Genomic DNA, 15,426 nt, shown 5'->3' with positions numbered 1-15,426 from the left:
ACATTAAAGAGGATTAGAGGATACAAAGAGGCCAATATTTGACTAAAACCTTAATCAGTTTTCAGTTCAAAATATTTTAATTTGCATTAAAAAAAGAGGAGCCATACATATTGCCACAGAAAGTATCATACATACGGCTGAGAATAAGAAGATTCAATTTCGATTTCAAACATTAAAAACATTGAGAACAAGGGCTACAGATCTCTTCCAGTTAGACATTTTTTCCTCATGGAAATCCTGAGGCACTTGGAATACATGACTAGCCAATGCATTTATTATAACTGAAAGATAGCTGCTGTAACCCCACCGTTCCCAACAATTACAAAGGAGAGGAATCATACTGAGTAGTAGTTTCCTCTCTCCAAGCAATGCAAATGTTAAGCTTCAGTCACCAATACCACGATTGCAAATGAGAAGAATACAGCTGCTTACATTTCCAGGTACCAATAAAAGTCTTATTAAACCCTTCCCTACCAGAACACACATGTACGGACAGTGAAAGGTATGGAAAGCTTTAGTGGTTCATCCAGAATTCTCACAGATCTATAGTAACGCATTCATTTGTTAGTTGTAGCAGCGTGATCAAAAAACTAAGCAGCTCAGCTGTTCACAGCAGGGCATTAGGCACTATAGTTTATTTTGTGTACATATGGACAGTTTTATTGACATACAAGTCCTTGCAGCGTTTCCACCTTCAGCACTTGCTTCCAATCTTTACCAGAAGATAGCTGGAGAAGTCAGAAGAGATCCATGCAGTGTAAGCAACTAGTGATAATCAGAGGCATTATTAGGATTCTGAAGTTTCTTCTGCTCTCCCATATTGCAGCAGGCTTTTGGACAGAGCTTTACCCAGCACATAAATACACCCCAGAAGGGAATGTATTATAATTCCAGGCTTAACTTTTCATTCACGTTAGTTAACAGGTGGAAGGGGAAAGCCTCCCAGAAGCGAGGAAAGCTCAGAAGTGCAGTTCTATTCTGAAATGCAATTACTGTATGTGAAATGGTACATTTACTCTGTCTATATGTTCCTTGCATCTATAAGAACTAGACAGCTGACTTTAGTGTCAGAGTTTTGATTGCTTTTGACTCCAGTTAACATACAAGAATGAATAGAGCCAAGATAAATAGTGAACTAGATCCTATCCTTTCTGATACATCAACAGAATTGTTTTCTATATTCCCATTACAGGCCCAATCACTTAAACCTGTACAGCCCCCACAGAATATCGTGGATTTGCACAGATGTCACTGAAGGCATACGACATGACCTACGGAACCTGTATTACTGGCATTGATGAAGGAGGAGGAAAGAACCTCACTCAATGCTTAGATCCCCGAGTTGAGTTTGCAGGGCTGACAGCTAGGAAAAACAGCCTTGTAAAAACTCTTTTAATCTGGGGCCACCGAGACAATAAACATGACCCCCACAGTGATTCTTAAAGTAGAATCATGCTTTTAAATAACTCAAACATGTATCTATACACCACCTCTGACAACTCGGAACAGATAATAACAGAAAGCTGTAGCAGTCACATCTCTCTCACCATGTCAGAAAAACATCAATTCTACGGAAAGTCTAAAAGAGAAAAGAGGAGGAAAGAGAAATTCTTAGATATTTTGCCTGAAGTAATTCCACTGGAGAGGAGAAAGAACACACACCAACTGCTTTGGTGTCCCTTCTTGTACACCTAAGCTTGCTGCTGTTCCAACCACAACACACAACTCTCTCATTTATGTTAACATCGCAAAGCCTGAATCAAACTAATGTAACCACAGATTTAAAGATTCCTGCATTATTTTATTTTTAACCCACATTTGGGGCTTAGCAGGCCTGAGGTATTAGGAGGAGAAACCCTTAGCAAGGAGAGGGTTGTAGGAGGTCACCCTGATGTGGCAGCAGTGATCTACAGGAGCTCCATGTGTGCAACAGTCCCAAAGAAACTATTAAACAAATTGCTTGCCCACAAGAAGCCTTGTGCAGATTCTGCCCTGGCTCACTAGTTTCACAGCTAATTTCACTGGGGGAGAACTAATGAAAACATAATTACTTTTTTTTTAAAGAAGAATTTCATATGACATCACAACCACCTGCTTTTCTGTTACTTCATCTCACATTGCAAGAATCATGAACATCTACTGGATTTACTAAATCCCCTAGAACAGACTAACAGTGGGAAAAAACAAGTTAGCCCCACCAGAGAAATTTAGGAATAAAGCCTGGATTTTAAAAACTCATAAAAATACTAGGTCTTTTCTAAAATTTCTTAAGATCGTCACCTCTGCTTACTGTTACAAGCAGAGGGGAGAGTCTAAATGTGTCTACAATGTACTGGGCACATTTTTATTAAACAAAAAACTCTCCTCAGTTAAGTCAATTCTGAAAATAAGCAGCATGTGCAGCCATTGACAGAGCAGTTGCCACCGCCTGGTCCATGTATTCAATCAGATATTCAGGGTAAATCTGATGTTTCTCAAAGATGACAAAGATAGATGGATTCGAAAGGCTATTCACGCAGCTGTCATAGAAACTGTTTCCACTGTCTTTAGCGGGAGGACGAAGATAGGAAGAGCTACCAAGGGTAAAGTCCCCCGCCAAGACCCGAGCCAGAAACATGGTCTTGACGTTTGAGTTGGTCTTGCTATAGTTATCAGAATACGATGCATCCCTTGCGAAGTAGCTTCCTGCAGTAGACAAAGATAAAGTTGGTAAGATTGCTGGCTTCCTGTTATACAACTATTGGAATTGCAAGGAGAAAAAAATCTTAATGTTTACTGAGAGAATCAATCAGAAGCTGGTTAGAGATTTGTAAATAATTTCTTGTGTGCTGGGCATCCTTTCCAGCATAATTTATCATTAGGTATTACCACAATTTGATTTTTCACAAAACACGTTAGATATTACCAGTGGTTTTTTTCTAATTTCTCTTTCTTAGAGTATGCTGTCTGCCCCCTCACCCATCCTACCACACACACAAAGCTTACAGTAACGTTTTGGAAGCTTGAAATTGAAGTATCTTGCCTTCCAAAATGTTCTAATCGTCATAAGCAACCCACTGGGTGAATAAACACTGGAACAATAGATTAAGTGTTTAAAAAATTAAAGCCCATTTTGTTTCACTTGCTATGTTGATCCTTTGCTGTAAATCGGGCAGTGGCAGGGACTGTATCATTTGCCAGGGATGGAAAGAATATGGAAGCAGAGTGTAGTTTACTTGCATGGCATCAGAGACCAACTAAATACCACTTCCTTCTGGGGTTCAGAGAATAAGAGCCGCGGCTCTGGGGTGGAGGAACATAGACAGGAGTAAGGGGGCCAAGGCTGCGGCCACAGCTGGAGAGAGGAGCAGAGCCAAGACTGGAGCTGGAGCAGCAGCCAGAGCCAGGAATAGTGCTGGGCGGCACTCCTCCCTTCCCCTCTTAAGCACATCTTTCCACACAAATAAGTGGGTTTACACTGCACAGTGTGGAGCACATAGGCCAAGGTCTGTAGAAGTGCCTGAGCTTCAGCTGAATGTGTTTGTTACATTGCCACATTAAGTGGTTAACATTAACATTACTCATTTAGGTATACAGGTAACACCTAGCTAAGGTGAATGCCTCCTCCCTCTGCCATTCTCAAGTTCAAACTACTGCTGCAGCTACTGTTTGGTTAGAGAAAGTTCTCTCTAAATCAAGGTTAGCAGAGCACGAGGTAGAGAATTACCTTTGCCATAAGCTGTCCCATGAAGACCACAGATTCTCCAGTCAAAGTTCTGCTGGCAGATGGCATCTATATGCTTTTTACTGGTCCCATGAAATAAGAGTCTTTCACACACATCCTTTCCTCCACTAGTCTTCTGCATTTGCTCTTTCTGCCTGTAATAAAAAGCATCGTCAAAGTTCCACAGTGCAGAGCCAGATTATTTTAGCCAAGTAGGTTCCAATGAGGCAGGCACTCAGATTATCTGTGATGAGTGTTGCAGAGTGTTCAGATTTTTCAAAATATTTTAATACTTTTTTAAACTGAATAACTGCACAAAAGTATGCTTTTAAAAAGGCCTGGTTTAAACAGAAACATAAGCGAGATGCACCATGTGCTCAAATATACCTGTGTAAGAACTTATAAGGCTGACTGTAACCAAGTGCCTCCAAAATATTTAAAAATAGAAATATTAGTCATCCTTCCCAAGCTGTTGGATAAATACTTGATATATATGTGTGTGTGTGATCACATGTACACCTTACTGATGGAAAGCCTAGTCAGAGGGGAGTTTGAAGTCATTCTGAACTCTTGCAGAAATTCCCTAAACTAGATCTGTGAAAGCTCTGTATGATGGGGTGCACCAATCCTGCACTGGGCCAACTGGGACAAACCAATCACTGTGGGCCCAGGAGGCCACACCCCCTTTCCCCTGCTGTGCTCGCTCCAGGTGGAAGAGCTCAATAAAAGGAGGCAGCCCAGCTCAGTTGGGGCTGGCTGCAAAAGAAGAGGGATGAGTCCTGCAGGCTCCTCCAGAAGGGCTGGTGACACTCCAAGCAGCAGAGCCCATGGACCTGGACTACACTGCGGGCAGCTTGCCAACTGCAGGGAATGAGGGAGGCACCAAGCTGCCAGCAGCCGAGGAGATGCCTGGGATGCAGTTTGTGGTAGGAAGTGACTAAGGGGATGTCATAGAAGCTGATGCCTAAACCCTTAACATGGAAGTCTCCAGCTTCAAAGGGCCCTGGGTCAGAACCTGCTAGAGCGGGAGGGGCCGAGTTCCCCTACCACACCCCACAGACCAGTAGGCATGGCTGCTGTTTGCTCTCGGGTCCAGTCCAGAGGCTCAGGGACCACAGACTCTTTGTCCCAGGGGCTACAGGCTGATTGCTGTTCTGCCCCTCCCAGAGGGCCAGAACCCCAACTGCAACTGCCTGCCCCAGCCAGGACTCTCAGGGGCTACTGACTGTTTGCTTGCTCGGCCCTGCCCAGGGTCCAGAGCCCACCACACTGCAATTATCTGATCTAACAGGGAAGCCTGACAACTGGGTGACGGGGTGGCCCAGCTCGACAAACAGTGCCTCCCGTCACATTCTGTCATTTGCACTTGCAGATCTCCTCCACTGGCTGCCAAACTTCAGTTCCTGTGAAATGCAACTCATGGGAGATAATGCCTCCCCCACTCTGCATCTTAAGGAGATGGGCTACTCCCACAGAGGGCTTTGAATATCAGAATAACCTCCATCTTGCCTGAGTTCTGTCTCAGCCAGTTGCAGATCTCAACTAAGCAGTGGTCAAGCAAGTGCTAAAAAGCAGTTGTGCAGCAGTTTACATGGCTGTGTACTGGCTTCTCACACAGGACTCTGAATATAACTAATAGCAGCAAGTACTAACACCCTGGAAACATACTAGAGCAATGTTTTACACATACCACTGATACACTTTCCAAAGAGTCGGGTTCTGGATTCTCTGAATCTCTCGAATGACTGTTTTGGGCATTGTGCGCTGAAAGTCAGCCTGGACCTTCTTGTATTCGTCAGAAGAGCTGAGAAGTTTGATCAGCTGTAAAAGAAAATATATGCAAACCAGTCTCCTCTCTTTTACAGAGCCATCACAAACCACCACATTATTACTGCTCAAGCCCTGAACATATGGGGAGGTTCCTGCTTGTATTTTACCTTAGAAACACCACAAAATCAACTTGAGCCTTCCTACTTTTACTAGAATATTTGTTGAGGGTTTTAATGGGGGAATATTGTGAGTTCTTATATTTTAAATTAAGAGATGGGGGCAGGGATGTTGAAGATTAAACAAAAAACCTTTCTCCAATATGTCAGTCACAGTAGCCAAATAGAGCTGGGGCGGGGGTAGGGGGGAGTCACAAAATGTTTGTCCACATTTTTCCTTTTTTATTTCAAATTTTTGAAATGTGAAAAATTTCCACCTGCTCTACTAAATAGATGTTAAAAAGCAAGACAAAAATCCCCACACAATTTAAGAAACTACCTCCTCCTCTCCATTGCTTGGCTTTATAATCAGGAACAAAAAGCCCAACCTTCCCCCCTCCTCATTAGATCATCTTTAATGTCCTGCCTTAGGATTAACATGCCTATCATCGCCTGCCAGTACACCCTACTCTGAAAACAAAATGCTGCACTCCCACCTGCTCCACCCAAGAACAGAAGTAAAATTAGTTTGCCTCACCACCCGCAGCTATCTTGTGTTGCCGAATTTAGTGTCAGTGCCCAAGAATGCATGAGCCCTTGGACCACAACCAAACCCAAAAAGAAGACAGAACCAAAATAAAATAAAATAAAATAAATAAAGGCATTGAAAAGCCTTGTGGGTCTGTTTGCCCTCTTCGATTGCTGGACGTTAACCAGGCCTTAGGTTAATGTAATCACTGCTTCTTGATTAGGCCAAAGCCCTGATCCTGCAATAAGGGATTCACAAGTGACCCCTTGCACCCCTACTGAGCCCCACTGACTTCAGCAAGGCTCTTGCAGGTACAAAGATCCACTTTCCCCTATCTCAGTGTGATAGCAGGCACATGATTGCAATTACTAATATAGTAAGTACATCGTGTAAGGAATAGTCATCTGCGAGGGGACATGCAACACTGAAATGAACAGGAGCTCAAGATGGCTCTGCATAGTCACACACATGAAATAATGCACCACCATGTGGTGCCTTGCAGTAGAACCTCCTTCCAGCAGTGTCAGCTAGAGTGCTTTCGTGCCCCACACCCCTGTCCGCCCCCCTCACTGACATAGCATCTTTGTCTGATCCATCAGATTCAGACAGCTGATGCATAGAAATCAGCACTGCTAACAGTGGCTCCTTTGCCCTTGTGCCTCATTTCCTTTGGTGTCACAACTGCTGTAATCGAAGGCACTGACAACTCCGGTTATGACAGACTGATGAAATTCATCTTCCTGGAACCAGTAGTGAACATTGAAGCCGACTCCATTCCTGCAGTTGCACAGTTCTGCAACAGCTGGAAAGCAGTATGGCACGAGGTACAGAACTGGGAAGAGTAACCAAACTGTTGCTCATCCTTTCCATGAGAACTGGGGCAGTGGTATCCGACCATGTGACCCTCAGTTCAGCCCTATACAGCCTTACAGGAGCTGCAGGGACCAGATACGGCCCCGACAGAAGATGCAGCTTCTTGTAACCCTTCAGTCTTTTGCTGCTGGGAACCACAGAGGCTAAGACTGGCCTTATGGATCTCTGACTGGAGGGCTTGGATCCAGAGGGTCTGGCCTTGAGGGTTTCTTTCAGGAAAAGGAGGTGCAGGTGAATCTCCCTATCCTCGCATGCTCTGGGAGTTAAGATCCACCCAGAAGGTGAATGTTCTTCTTCCAGACACCACACATGGTCATCGGACACCATGAAGACAGCCAGGCAGGAAGCACACCTCTTAAATCCCAGCTTCTTCTGTTTCCTTAATTCCACCATAACACAGAACCAAAAAAGATCACTCACTAAACTGACCACTAACACTAACTACCTACCACAACAGAAGCTTTAGTTCCAAAGAGGTTCACATCTGTCCAGCTACCCAGTTGGATAGAAATGAGGTTGTGAAGTCACTCTGCCCCCTAAAACGCCTCGCCCTCAGAATGTGGTAACGCTGAGGGGAGAGGTGAGGGGCATGAGAGCACTCTAGCTGACACTGCTAGAGGAACTTGTATCAGAAATCACCACAAGGTGATGCGTTATCCCATAAGTGGGAATATGCAGTGTCTCTTGAAGAAAAGCCTACATTTTAAGGAAGCTGTATGTGGTCAGACAGAAAAATTTAAGAGCTCCATACCTTGTATCCCAATTCTGGTAAAGCTGATTTGTCCCAGTGAGCTGGAATGGATTCTTCCTGTGAATGCTCAACACCACTGTATATTACAAGAGAGTTACTGTTGGTTTTTTTTAAATCATAATATTTAAGAGAATTACCTTAGAGAGTTTTGCCTAATTTAGAATAAATAAAAAGTAACCCAACATATCCAGGCATTTCAAAACTGTATCTTCAGTTTAGCATGGGTAACATATCCATATCCAAACCTCATGTCAGTTAATTAGGAACTGAGGCCCCAAGTCATCAAGGCACTTTGGTACATATCTAACTTTAAGCATGAGAGAAGCCTTACTGATTTCAATGGGAACTATTTCCATGCTTATAGTTGGATATGTGCCTAAATGCTTTGCTGAACTGGGGCCTGAGCATATAAAATGACAGACAAATGCTCAGTATCAATTGCTGGTATGAGTTGTGTCACCAAACTGAGCTCAAAACTACCAATAGTTCTGGTGTAGGTCATCGGTTCTCACATAAACCCAACATTTAAAGGGGTTAAGTTTCTTTTGTTACCATTAAGCTCACTTTGCTTGGGCCTTCTGTAGTTTTGCGTCCCAGTCTCCACAAGGTGAGAGTTTATGGTTTCCTTCCTACTGATTATAAACAATCTACTATTACACATATCCAATTCCACTTTCCTACACAGGACTCAACCATATATGATATTTCCAAAGAGAACAGGTTATAGATAGGGGTTTCATATGTGAAAAGACTGAAATGCTGAGCCAATAAGCTCTTCCCCCCACATGAACTCCTGTACTGCTTCAAAATATCAGAACATTATTTTCCAGTCCCTAACAACCACAATATCAAATTTATTGTCTTCAAATCCTGCTTGAATTTGATAGCACAAAAGCATGATTGGGGCACCTATTATGTATGCATCACAGTGGTTAGGAAACATTTCAGCATCACAAATGCACTGTGCTTTAGTTCTCAGTTACAAAAAAACTAAATCATGTAACTCCACCATAAACTCACTCAGCTAAACATGTTATTTTGGGTAAGTTACTACACTATCGTACCTTAGGAGGTACAAATGCCCATCATTTTTACAGCAGGTGTTCCTAATCCTATCAAATACTATACTTCATTACTTAAGCAATGACCATTTCCAATTTGCTACATAAATTGTCAGTTACTAATTTATGGCAGAAGACAAGCCAGCAACTGCAAAATAGTTAGGCAGAACTCACAGCTGTTACTTATATTTTCATTAATGACCTACGCACAAAAAGCAGGTGCGCGCCAATGAAATCTGCTGACAATATAAAACTGGAGGCATTTTCAATACAGAGAAGAATCAAAATATTATACAAGAAGAACTGGATTACCTAGAGGACTGAAGTAATAGAAAATGGATGAAATTTAATAGTACAGCATGGAAGGTCATGAACTTAGGGACTAATAATAATTTCTGCTATAAACTGGGGGCTCATCAGTTGGAAACGACAGATAAGCCAGATCCGGGTGTATTAGTTGATCCCAGGACGACTATAAACCAGCAGTGTAATGCAACTGTAAAAAAAGTGAATGTGATCCTAGAATGTATCATACGAGGCATTTCCAGTAGAGATAGAGAAGTATTAATATCATTGTATAAGGCACTGGTAAACTGGAATCCTGTATACAGTTCTTTTCACCCATGTCCACGAAAGATGAATTCAAACAGAATCAGGTATAGAACAGGGCTACTAGAAAGAGGGGTATGGGACTAGAGAGCCTATCTTACAAAGAGAACACTAAAAGAGCTTGGCTTCTTTAGCCTAGCAAAACAAAGGCTGAAACAGTGTTAACCAACCAACCAACCAGGTTTAAAATAAAAAAAAGTAGCCTTGGTGAAAAGGGATACTGGGCTTCCCATCAAGTCACTGAGCTGAATCCTGCTGGTGGGCTCTGCCCCTTCCTACCAACTCCTTGTGGTCTATGCTTGCCCGATTATCAACTGACTCCAGCAATGAGTGAGCTATTTTTAAAGTCTAAGTAGAAGGTGTGAACAAAAAACCACCTACTCAACTGGATAATCATTTCCCTCTCCCCCACCCCATAGCTGTTCAGTTTTAAAACACTGCCATACTAGTTTTAGCTGGGACTGGACACAGATACTTTAGTAACTGTGAGAAAGGCTGTTCCTGTTACCAATACCTCAAGGGTTAATTTTGTGTGTTTTACAGAAACCAAGTACTATGGACAGAATGAGATGTGGGCTATTATATACAGAAATTAATCCTCGCTTACCTTCACATTTTCTGAATTCTATCTGAAATTGCTCTCAGTTTTCAGACACATTCCATCCTCCCTCACTATTATTAGCATTTACAGTGCAGTAGTGCCTAGATGTCTCAGACATTTCAGGGCCCCATTGTGCCAGGTCCTTTACAGACATATTAAACAAAAGACCCTGCCCCCGAAAAACTGACCTCTCCCCCATCTGCTTAAGCAACGTTTTTCATCTCTATTTAGCCTCTTCTCAGTCAGGTAGGGTGTTCAGGACCCCTGGGTACCGCCATATCTAAAACTCTTTCCACTTCACATACATTCCTCCCTTTCCCTCCAAGAGTGTCAATTCCTCTTACAATGATCTTAAAAGCAGTCTTTTTACTTTTGCTTAGTACACACACTCTCTCTGCAAGACACTGCATAGTACTGCATGAACACATATGTATCCACCACCTCAGAGTAGAGTAACTGTAGATTACCTGATTCTCTGTTTTTCCACGTCTTGCGGGGAGAGGAATTTGGGTCTCCTGCAAACCTCTCTCTGTGTCTTATAGCGAAGGTTTCTCTGATTCATGGCTGAAAACACAGCACACACAGCCAATTTCTCTTTCAACAATCTTCACATTTGAGGCAAAATTCTCCATTAAGATTCTCTGCCAATTCTGCCACCAAATGATACCAATGTCCAGCTCCTACTATAAGCAGCCAACTCCCATTTGCATCACAGACTATAGGAGCCAAACTCTACCATGTAGATCAGATAGGAGAATTCTGACTCCAATTTTTTTTTTTAATTTTGCTCTGAAATCTAGAGGAAATGACAGATAATTCACTTCACTTTCCAGGGCTATAGAGAGAATGGATGCATCATAGATAGCAGTTGTGGAAGCATCCCCACACTGTTCTGCTCATGTGCTTCAACCTTCACCTGGAAGGACCACCACTACAGAATGGGTAGTTGCATTCTTCATACTCAGGTTTCAGTCTCTCTCTTAATGCTGTCAACAAAGGTGACCTCTCTCCCCTTACAGCTATACTTGGACCATTAACTCTTCAAATAGGCTACCAAACAGCCATTACAGGGCACCAACTTTCACTGACTGACAAGACACGGTAGCCTGGATTTGAACCAATGATCCAGGAACGAAAGACTTTGCTAAAGGGAATCTAACAGCACCGTTATGCCGACATAACCCCATAGCACAGATGCTGCCTACAGCAATGACGGAAGGGGCTTTTCCCCCATTGCTGCAGGAACATGACTGCCTTGAGTAACGGTAACATTCTTCTGTCAGTCTAGCTGGATCTACACTTGGGGTTAAGTCATCATAGTTATGGCTCTCAGGTGTGTGGATTTTTCAGATCCTGAGCAATGCAGCTGGGTTCACCTAAATTGTGTGTGTATACAAGGCCTTTGTATTGCATTTACTGTCCCTAAAAAAAAACCAAAACAATCCAGTCTCCTAGATTTTTAAATAAAAATAAAAACTGAAACCTTATCTTTGGACAATAAACCAGAATGTTACACCATTCAAGCTGTCTAGGCAAAGATGGCTGTATTTGTTTACAAAAATAAAGAGCTGGATTGAAGGAACAACACTCATTGGTTACTCTAGTACAGGCAGTGCGCCCGCATACTGGTCGGCAGACAAGCATCTGCTAAAATGCTGCCAACAAGCTGCATCATCCAGAGGTGGTATTTCGGTGGCGACACCTCTGGATGACGCTACTTGTCAGTGGCATTTCGGCTGCGACACCTATTGATGTTGCCGCTTGTTGGCAGAATTTCGGCGGATGCTTGCCTGCCGCCATGGTCCTCCGTGGCTTGTCATCTGGCGCCCGTCAGACGAAAAAGATTAGGGACCACTGCTCTAGTATTTCTAAGGAACTGACCTACAATAGCTTAATTTCTTGCAGAGGTAACTGGCTTTCATCCAGTGCTGTTAGCACACTAAGAATGCACACGTAAGTTCTCTGCAAGCCAAGTAATTTGCTCATGATACTTGCAAGAATGAGAATACTTTCTAATAAACAGTTTTAAAGGAAAACTGCACCCACTCTGCATCATGCTTACCAACAATAAAGTGACTTTTTAAAAGGGTGGTCATAGTTCCCAATTTTGTATAATAATTATTTATTTTCAGTAGAAAGTTTCAGCTGCGTTTCCCATCTTGATCAAAATTTTAATTTTTGGCTTACAGTTCTCAGCCTTCACTTCCTTAATGAAGAATGGTCTGATGACAAGACCCAGAACTAGCAAAGCTTTATAACTAGACAGTAAATTCTTCCCTTCCCTCCCTACCCCCACCTTTCCCAGTGCAGGGGGCAATCCAGGAAGAGAAAGGAGGCATGTCAGGGAAGAGGTAATGAGGCTGTGGAATTTATAATCCAGCAATTCTGCCCATCACATTAGCAGGGGTACACAAGTTAGAACAGGCCTGAGGTCTACCCTAGACCATGCCTGGGACCAAGCCCTGGCTGTCCCTAATACAGGGAGCTGTAAGCCACCTTCCCTTTGTCCACATGCTGGTGCCAGGGCCAGTACAGTGATAAAGTTTCCCCCTGGTATCTGCATAAGGATGCATGGTTTTCCAGAGTCATCCTCTTACCAGGGGCTTGTACACTACCTGACAGTGTACTGCAACTGTTGCCAAGTCATACCAGCAAATGGATACAATCATCCACAACCAGGTTTTAAAAAGGGATGGGGTCTCTCTTTCAGGGAAAGAGAGAAAGAGAAAGAAGCTCTGCAGGGAAAACCCCCTAGAATTGCTAAGCGTGGGGAGTAAGCTCAGGGTGAAGTTTACACTGTATGTTACCAGAAAGGAGTTTAGGTGGGACTTTTATACTCTCTTCAGAGCAGGATGGGAGCTCCACGCTGCTTACAGGTGTATAAACTGAGGTCCAGCATAACTTCCAGTAGGAAGTTAATGTTTCCCTTCTGCCCCTTTTTCTGTGTAGAAGGCAACAGTAGCAGAGATTCAAGAAATATACTAGTACTAGCAAGTCTGAGTGGAGCCAGATACCAGTCCAGGCGGTTTGTGCTTCTCCAAGTGTATGGATAGTAGGTCTGGGGAAGAGGTGGGAAGGGGAGTAAATTCTCATAAAAGGGGATAATTAGTGGTCTTAGCTTCAAGTTTGAGTATCCAGTCACCTTGGAAATGCTGCTTTAAGTCCTGACATGGTTAACCCACTACTTCATCCTTCCCAGGCAGAGAGAGCCAGGGTCTAGCCACTCTGCTTGCTAGCAGCTTACACTCTAGCTCTTCCGGATTATAGAGCAGCCCATGGGAGGCTGTGGGAAAGCTACTTTAAGTTAGGGGAGTCCTTGAGGTTGCTCTAATTTATTCTGGATGTCATGCTAGCCTCTGGAACAGGCCAGAATCGGCATGAAGCCGTGGCTTCTGTCCTTTGCCCTGCAACAGATAGATCCTCAAGGCCAGATTGTGTAAGACTCTCTTCCCACCTCAAACTAGATTCCTGGAGAAAGCAGCAGAGGGGGAAGTTTATTATTTGTGGCAATGGTTCCACAATAATCTCCTGCTAAAATACTAAGTAACAACTGTCTGGACACTATGCCAAACCTATCTTTAACTAGGAAATGGATGCATGGTATATAAAAGACAAACAAACAAACAACAAAAAAACACAACACCTTAGTTTAAGCCCAGTTCTGGGCGTGGCTGTCTGGCTGTAAAAGGACAGTTGTGACATTAACAGAGAGTGAGCCACATGGAAGAGATTAAGCAGTGCCCAGCCTGCCTAATAACGATTTAACAGTGGTGGGAGCAATATGTAAATAGTGTTTAAGATTTACAAACTAAAAAAACCAAAGGCTTTCTTCTCCTTAAACCAGTATTGGAGACTGGAAACTGGTTTGCAGTCTATTCCTTAGGGCTCATTACTTGCCATAACCAGAATGAGAAATCCATGAGAAAAGACTACACTAGTTTTCAGGCTTCTTTAGAAGTGGCTAAAGAAAAGCAAGCTTTGCTTAAGTATTCCTCTTCTAGTTGTTAACTTGTTATTAAAAGGAAGTTGGGAGCTGGTTTACAGATTCTTCCATGATTCTCTCACACTGTTAGCATGAAAAAACAATGCAACTTTTCACCAAATCAGCTGAATCGTGCAGAGGAGGCTTTTAAATTAAAAAAAAAAAATTCAGTGTGAATAGGCACATGAGTTTATTCAGGGTGACTAGCTCTTGTCTTGACAGCTTTAATGGATTCCCTTTTCCTTTGACTACCACAAAGTAAGATTAATATCTTAACGTCTCCTCTACTAACATAGTTTACACAACATATCTGAAAGGAAGAACCCCACCCCCCCACCCCACCCCCAGCATACCTTTAAAGTTGAGTTCATATTCATGTCTTCCAGCTTTGAACTGCAACGTTGGAGACACTTTTGCTAGATAAGCATGCTCCAGGTCACCGCTGCATACAGTGGAAGCATCATGATCATCATCCTGTCAGATCAGAACCAAAAGAAGAAAGATTTTTCTTAATCTTCTTAAAATGAGAAAGTATAAAGTATCTGTTCTGTGGCAGCTGTGGCCTTACAGGTCTGTGTGCTACTGCCCTTTAAAATAAGGGCCATCCACCACCCGCTAGACAGAGAAACTTCCCCAGTTCCCAAGATGGAGATGAGAATGAGGAGGAGGAGAGAGAGAGCTGCTGAATCCAGAATGTCAAGAAACACTGAAGGAAAGAGAAGGTTACATTTCAAGCAATAAAAAGAGGTGGAAATACCTGTCACCTATTTCAGACAACGCACTAAACAGATGTCAGTCAGTAATGACTTTCAGTCGCTACTGACTGCTCCTGTATCTGAGCCACTGAACCTAAAAGTTAAAGTCTCCATATCCCATTACTAATCCTATGAGCCCAAATTTGATCAATAAACCATTAAAATAAGAAAAAGACAGCCCATGTAGCATCCAATAGTTTCCACAGATTTAATGCAATAGGGTTGGGCAGCTGCCTTTCATCTACACACTTACTTCTGTTCCATATTCACGCCACATGCCATATTCGTCCTTCCAGTACCAGAGCCAATCTGTTGTTAGAATGAAGTGAGGGGGTTTGGTCACAGACGATGCTGTGGAGAGGCGCCTAACTTTGGCAGAGCCATAGGTCATGTTCTGAAAAGATATATACTGCAAGCCACTATATGAAAACCTGTGTGAGAGGGCCAAAGGGTAAAAAAAAAAATAAATAAATAAAGTTAGCATCAGTCAATTGAGTGTACTTACAACTTCTGAGTCAGAGATCCATAAAAATAATGCAAAATATTATGCCTACTGTCAAAGTAATGTAAGTGCCCCCAAGGGTGAAGTGCAAAGTCATGATTCCTACCACAAACACTATTCACCCCTTACACTGCC

At 42.8% G+C, this 15,426-nt stretch overlaps 1 protein-coding gene across 1 annotated transcript in view; it reads right to left on the bottom strand.

Moving 5' to 3' along the window:
- Positions 1-54: 54 nt before the first annotated feature.
- Positions 55-15,426, bottom strand: part of LOC127042792 (protein mono-ADP-ribosyltransferase PARP12-like) — a 46,156-nt gene continuing 30,784 nt past the window's right edge. The window contains exons 5-11 of the mRNA XM_050936159.1: positions 15,043-15,278; positions 14,388-14,508; positions 10,520-10,616; positions 7,782-7,857; positions 5,394-5,524; positions 3,707-3,858; positions 55-2,685 (exon numbers count right to left, since the gene is read on the bottom strand). Of these exons, the coding sequence (XP_050792116.1) occupies positions 2,375-2,685; positions 3,707-3,858; positions 5,394-5,524; positions 7,782-7,857; positions 10,520-10,616; positions 14,388-14,508; positions 15,043-15,278 (1,124 nt within the window). The 3' untranslated portion in view covers positions 55-2,374. The remainder of the gene's footprint in view (positions 2,686-3,706; positions 3,859-5,393; positions 5,525-7,781; positions 7,858-10,519; positions 10,617-14,387; positions 14,509-15,042; positions 15,279-15,426) is intronic.

Source organism: Gopherus flavomarginatus, chromosome 1, assembly GCF_025201925.1.
Source record: "Gopherus flavomarginatus isolate rGopFla2 chromosome 1, rGopFla2.mat.asm, whole genome shotgun sequence".
In the NCBI taxonomy this organism is placed as follows: domain Eukaryota; kingdom Metazoa; phylum Chordata; order Testudines; family Testudinidae; genus Gopherus; species Gopherus flavomarginatus.
The sequence above is the reverse complement of the archived record's forward strand: the minus strand, read 5'-3'. Positions and strand labels throughout refer to the sequence as shown.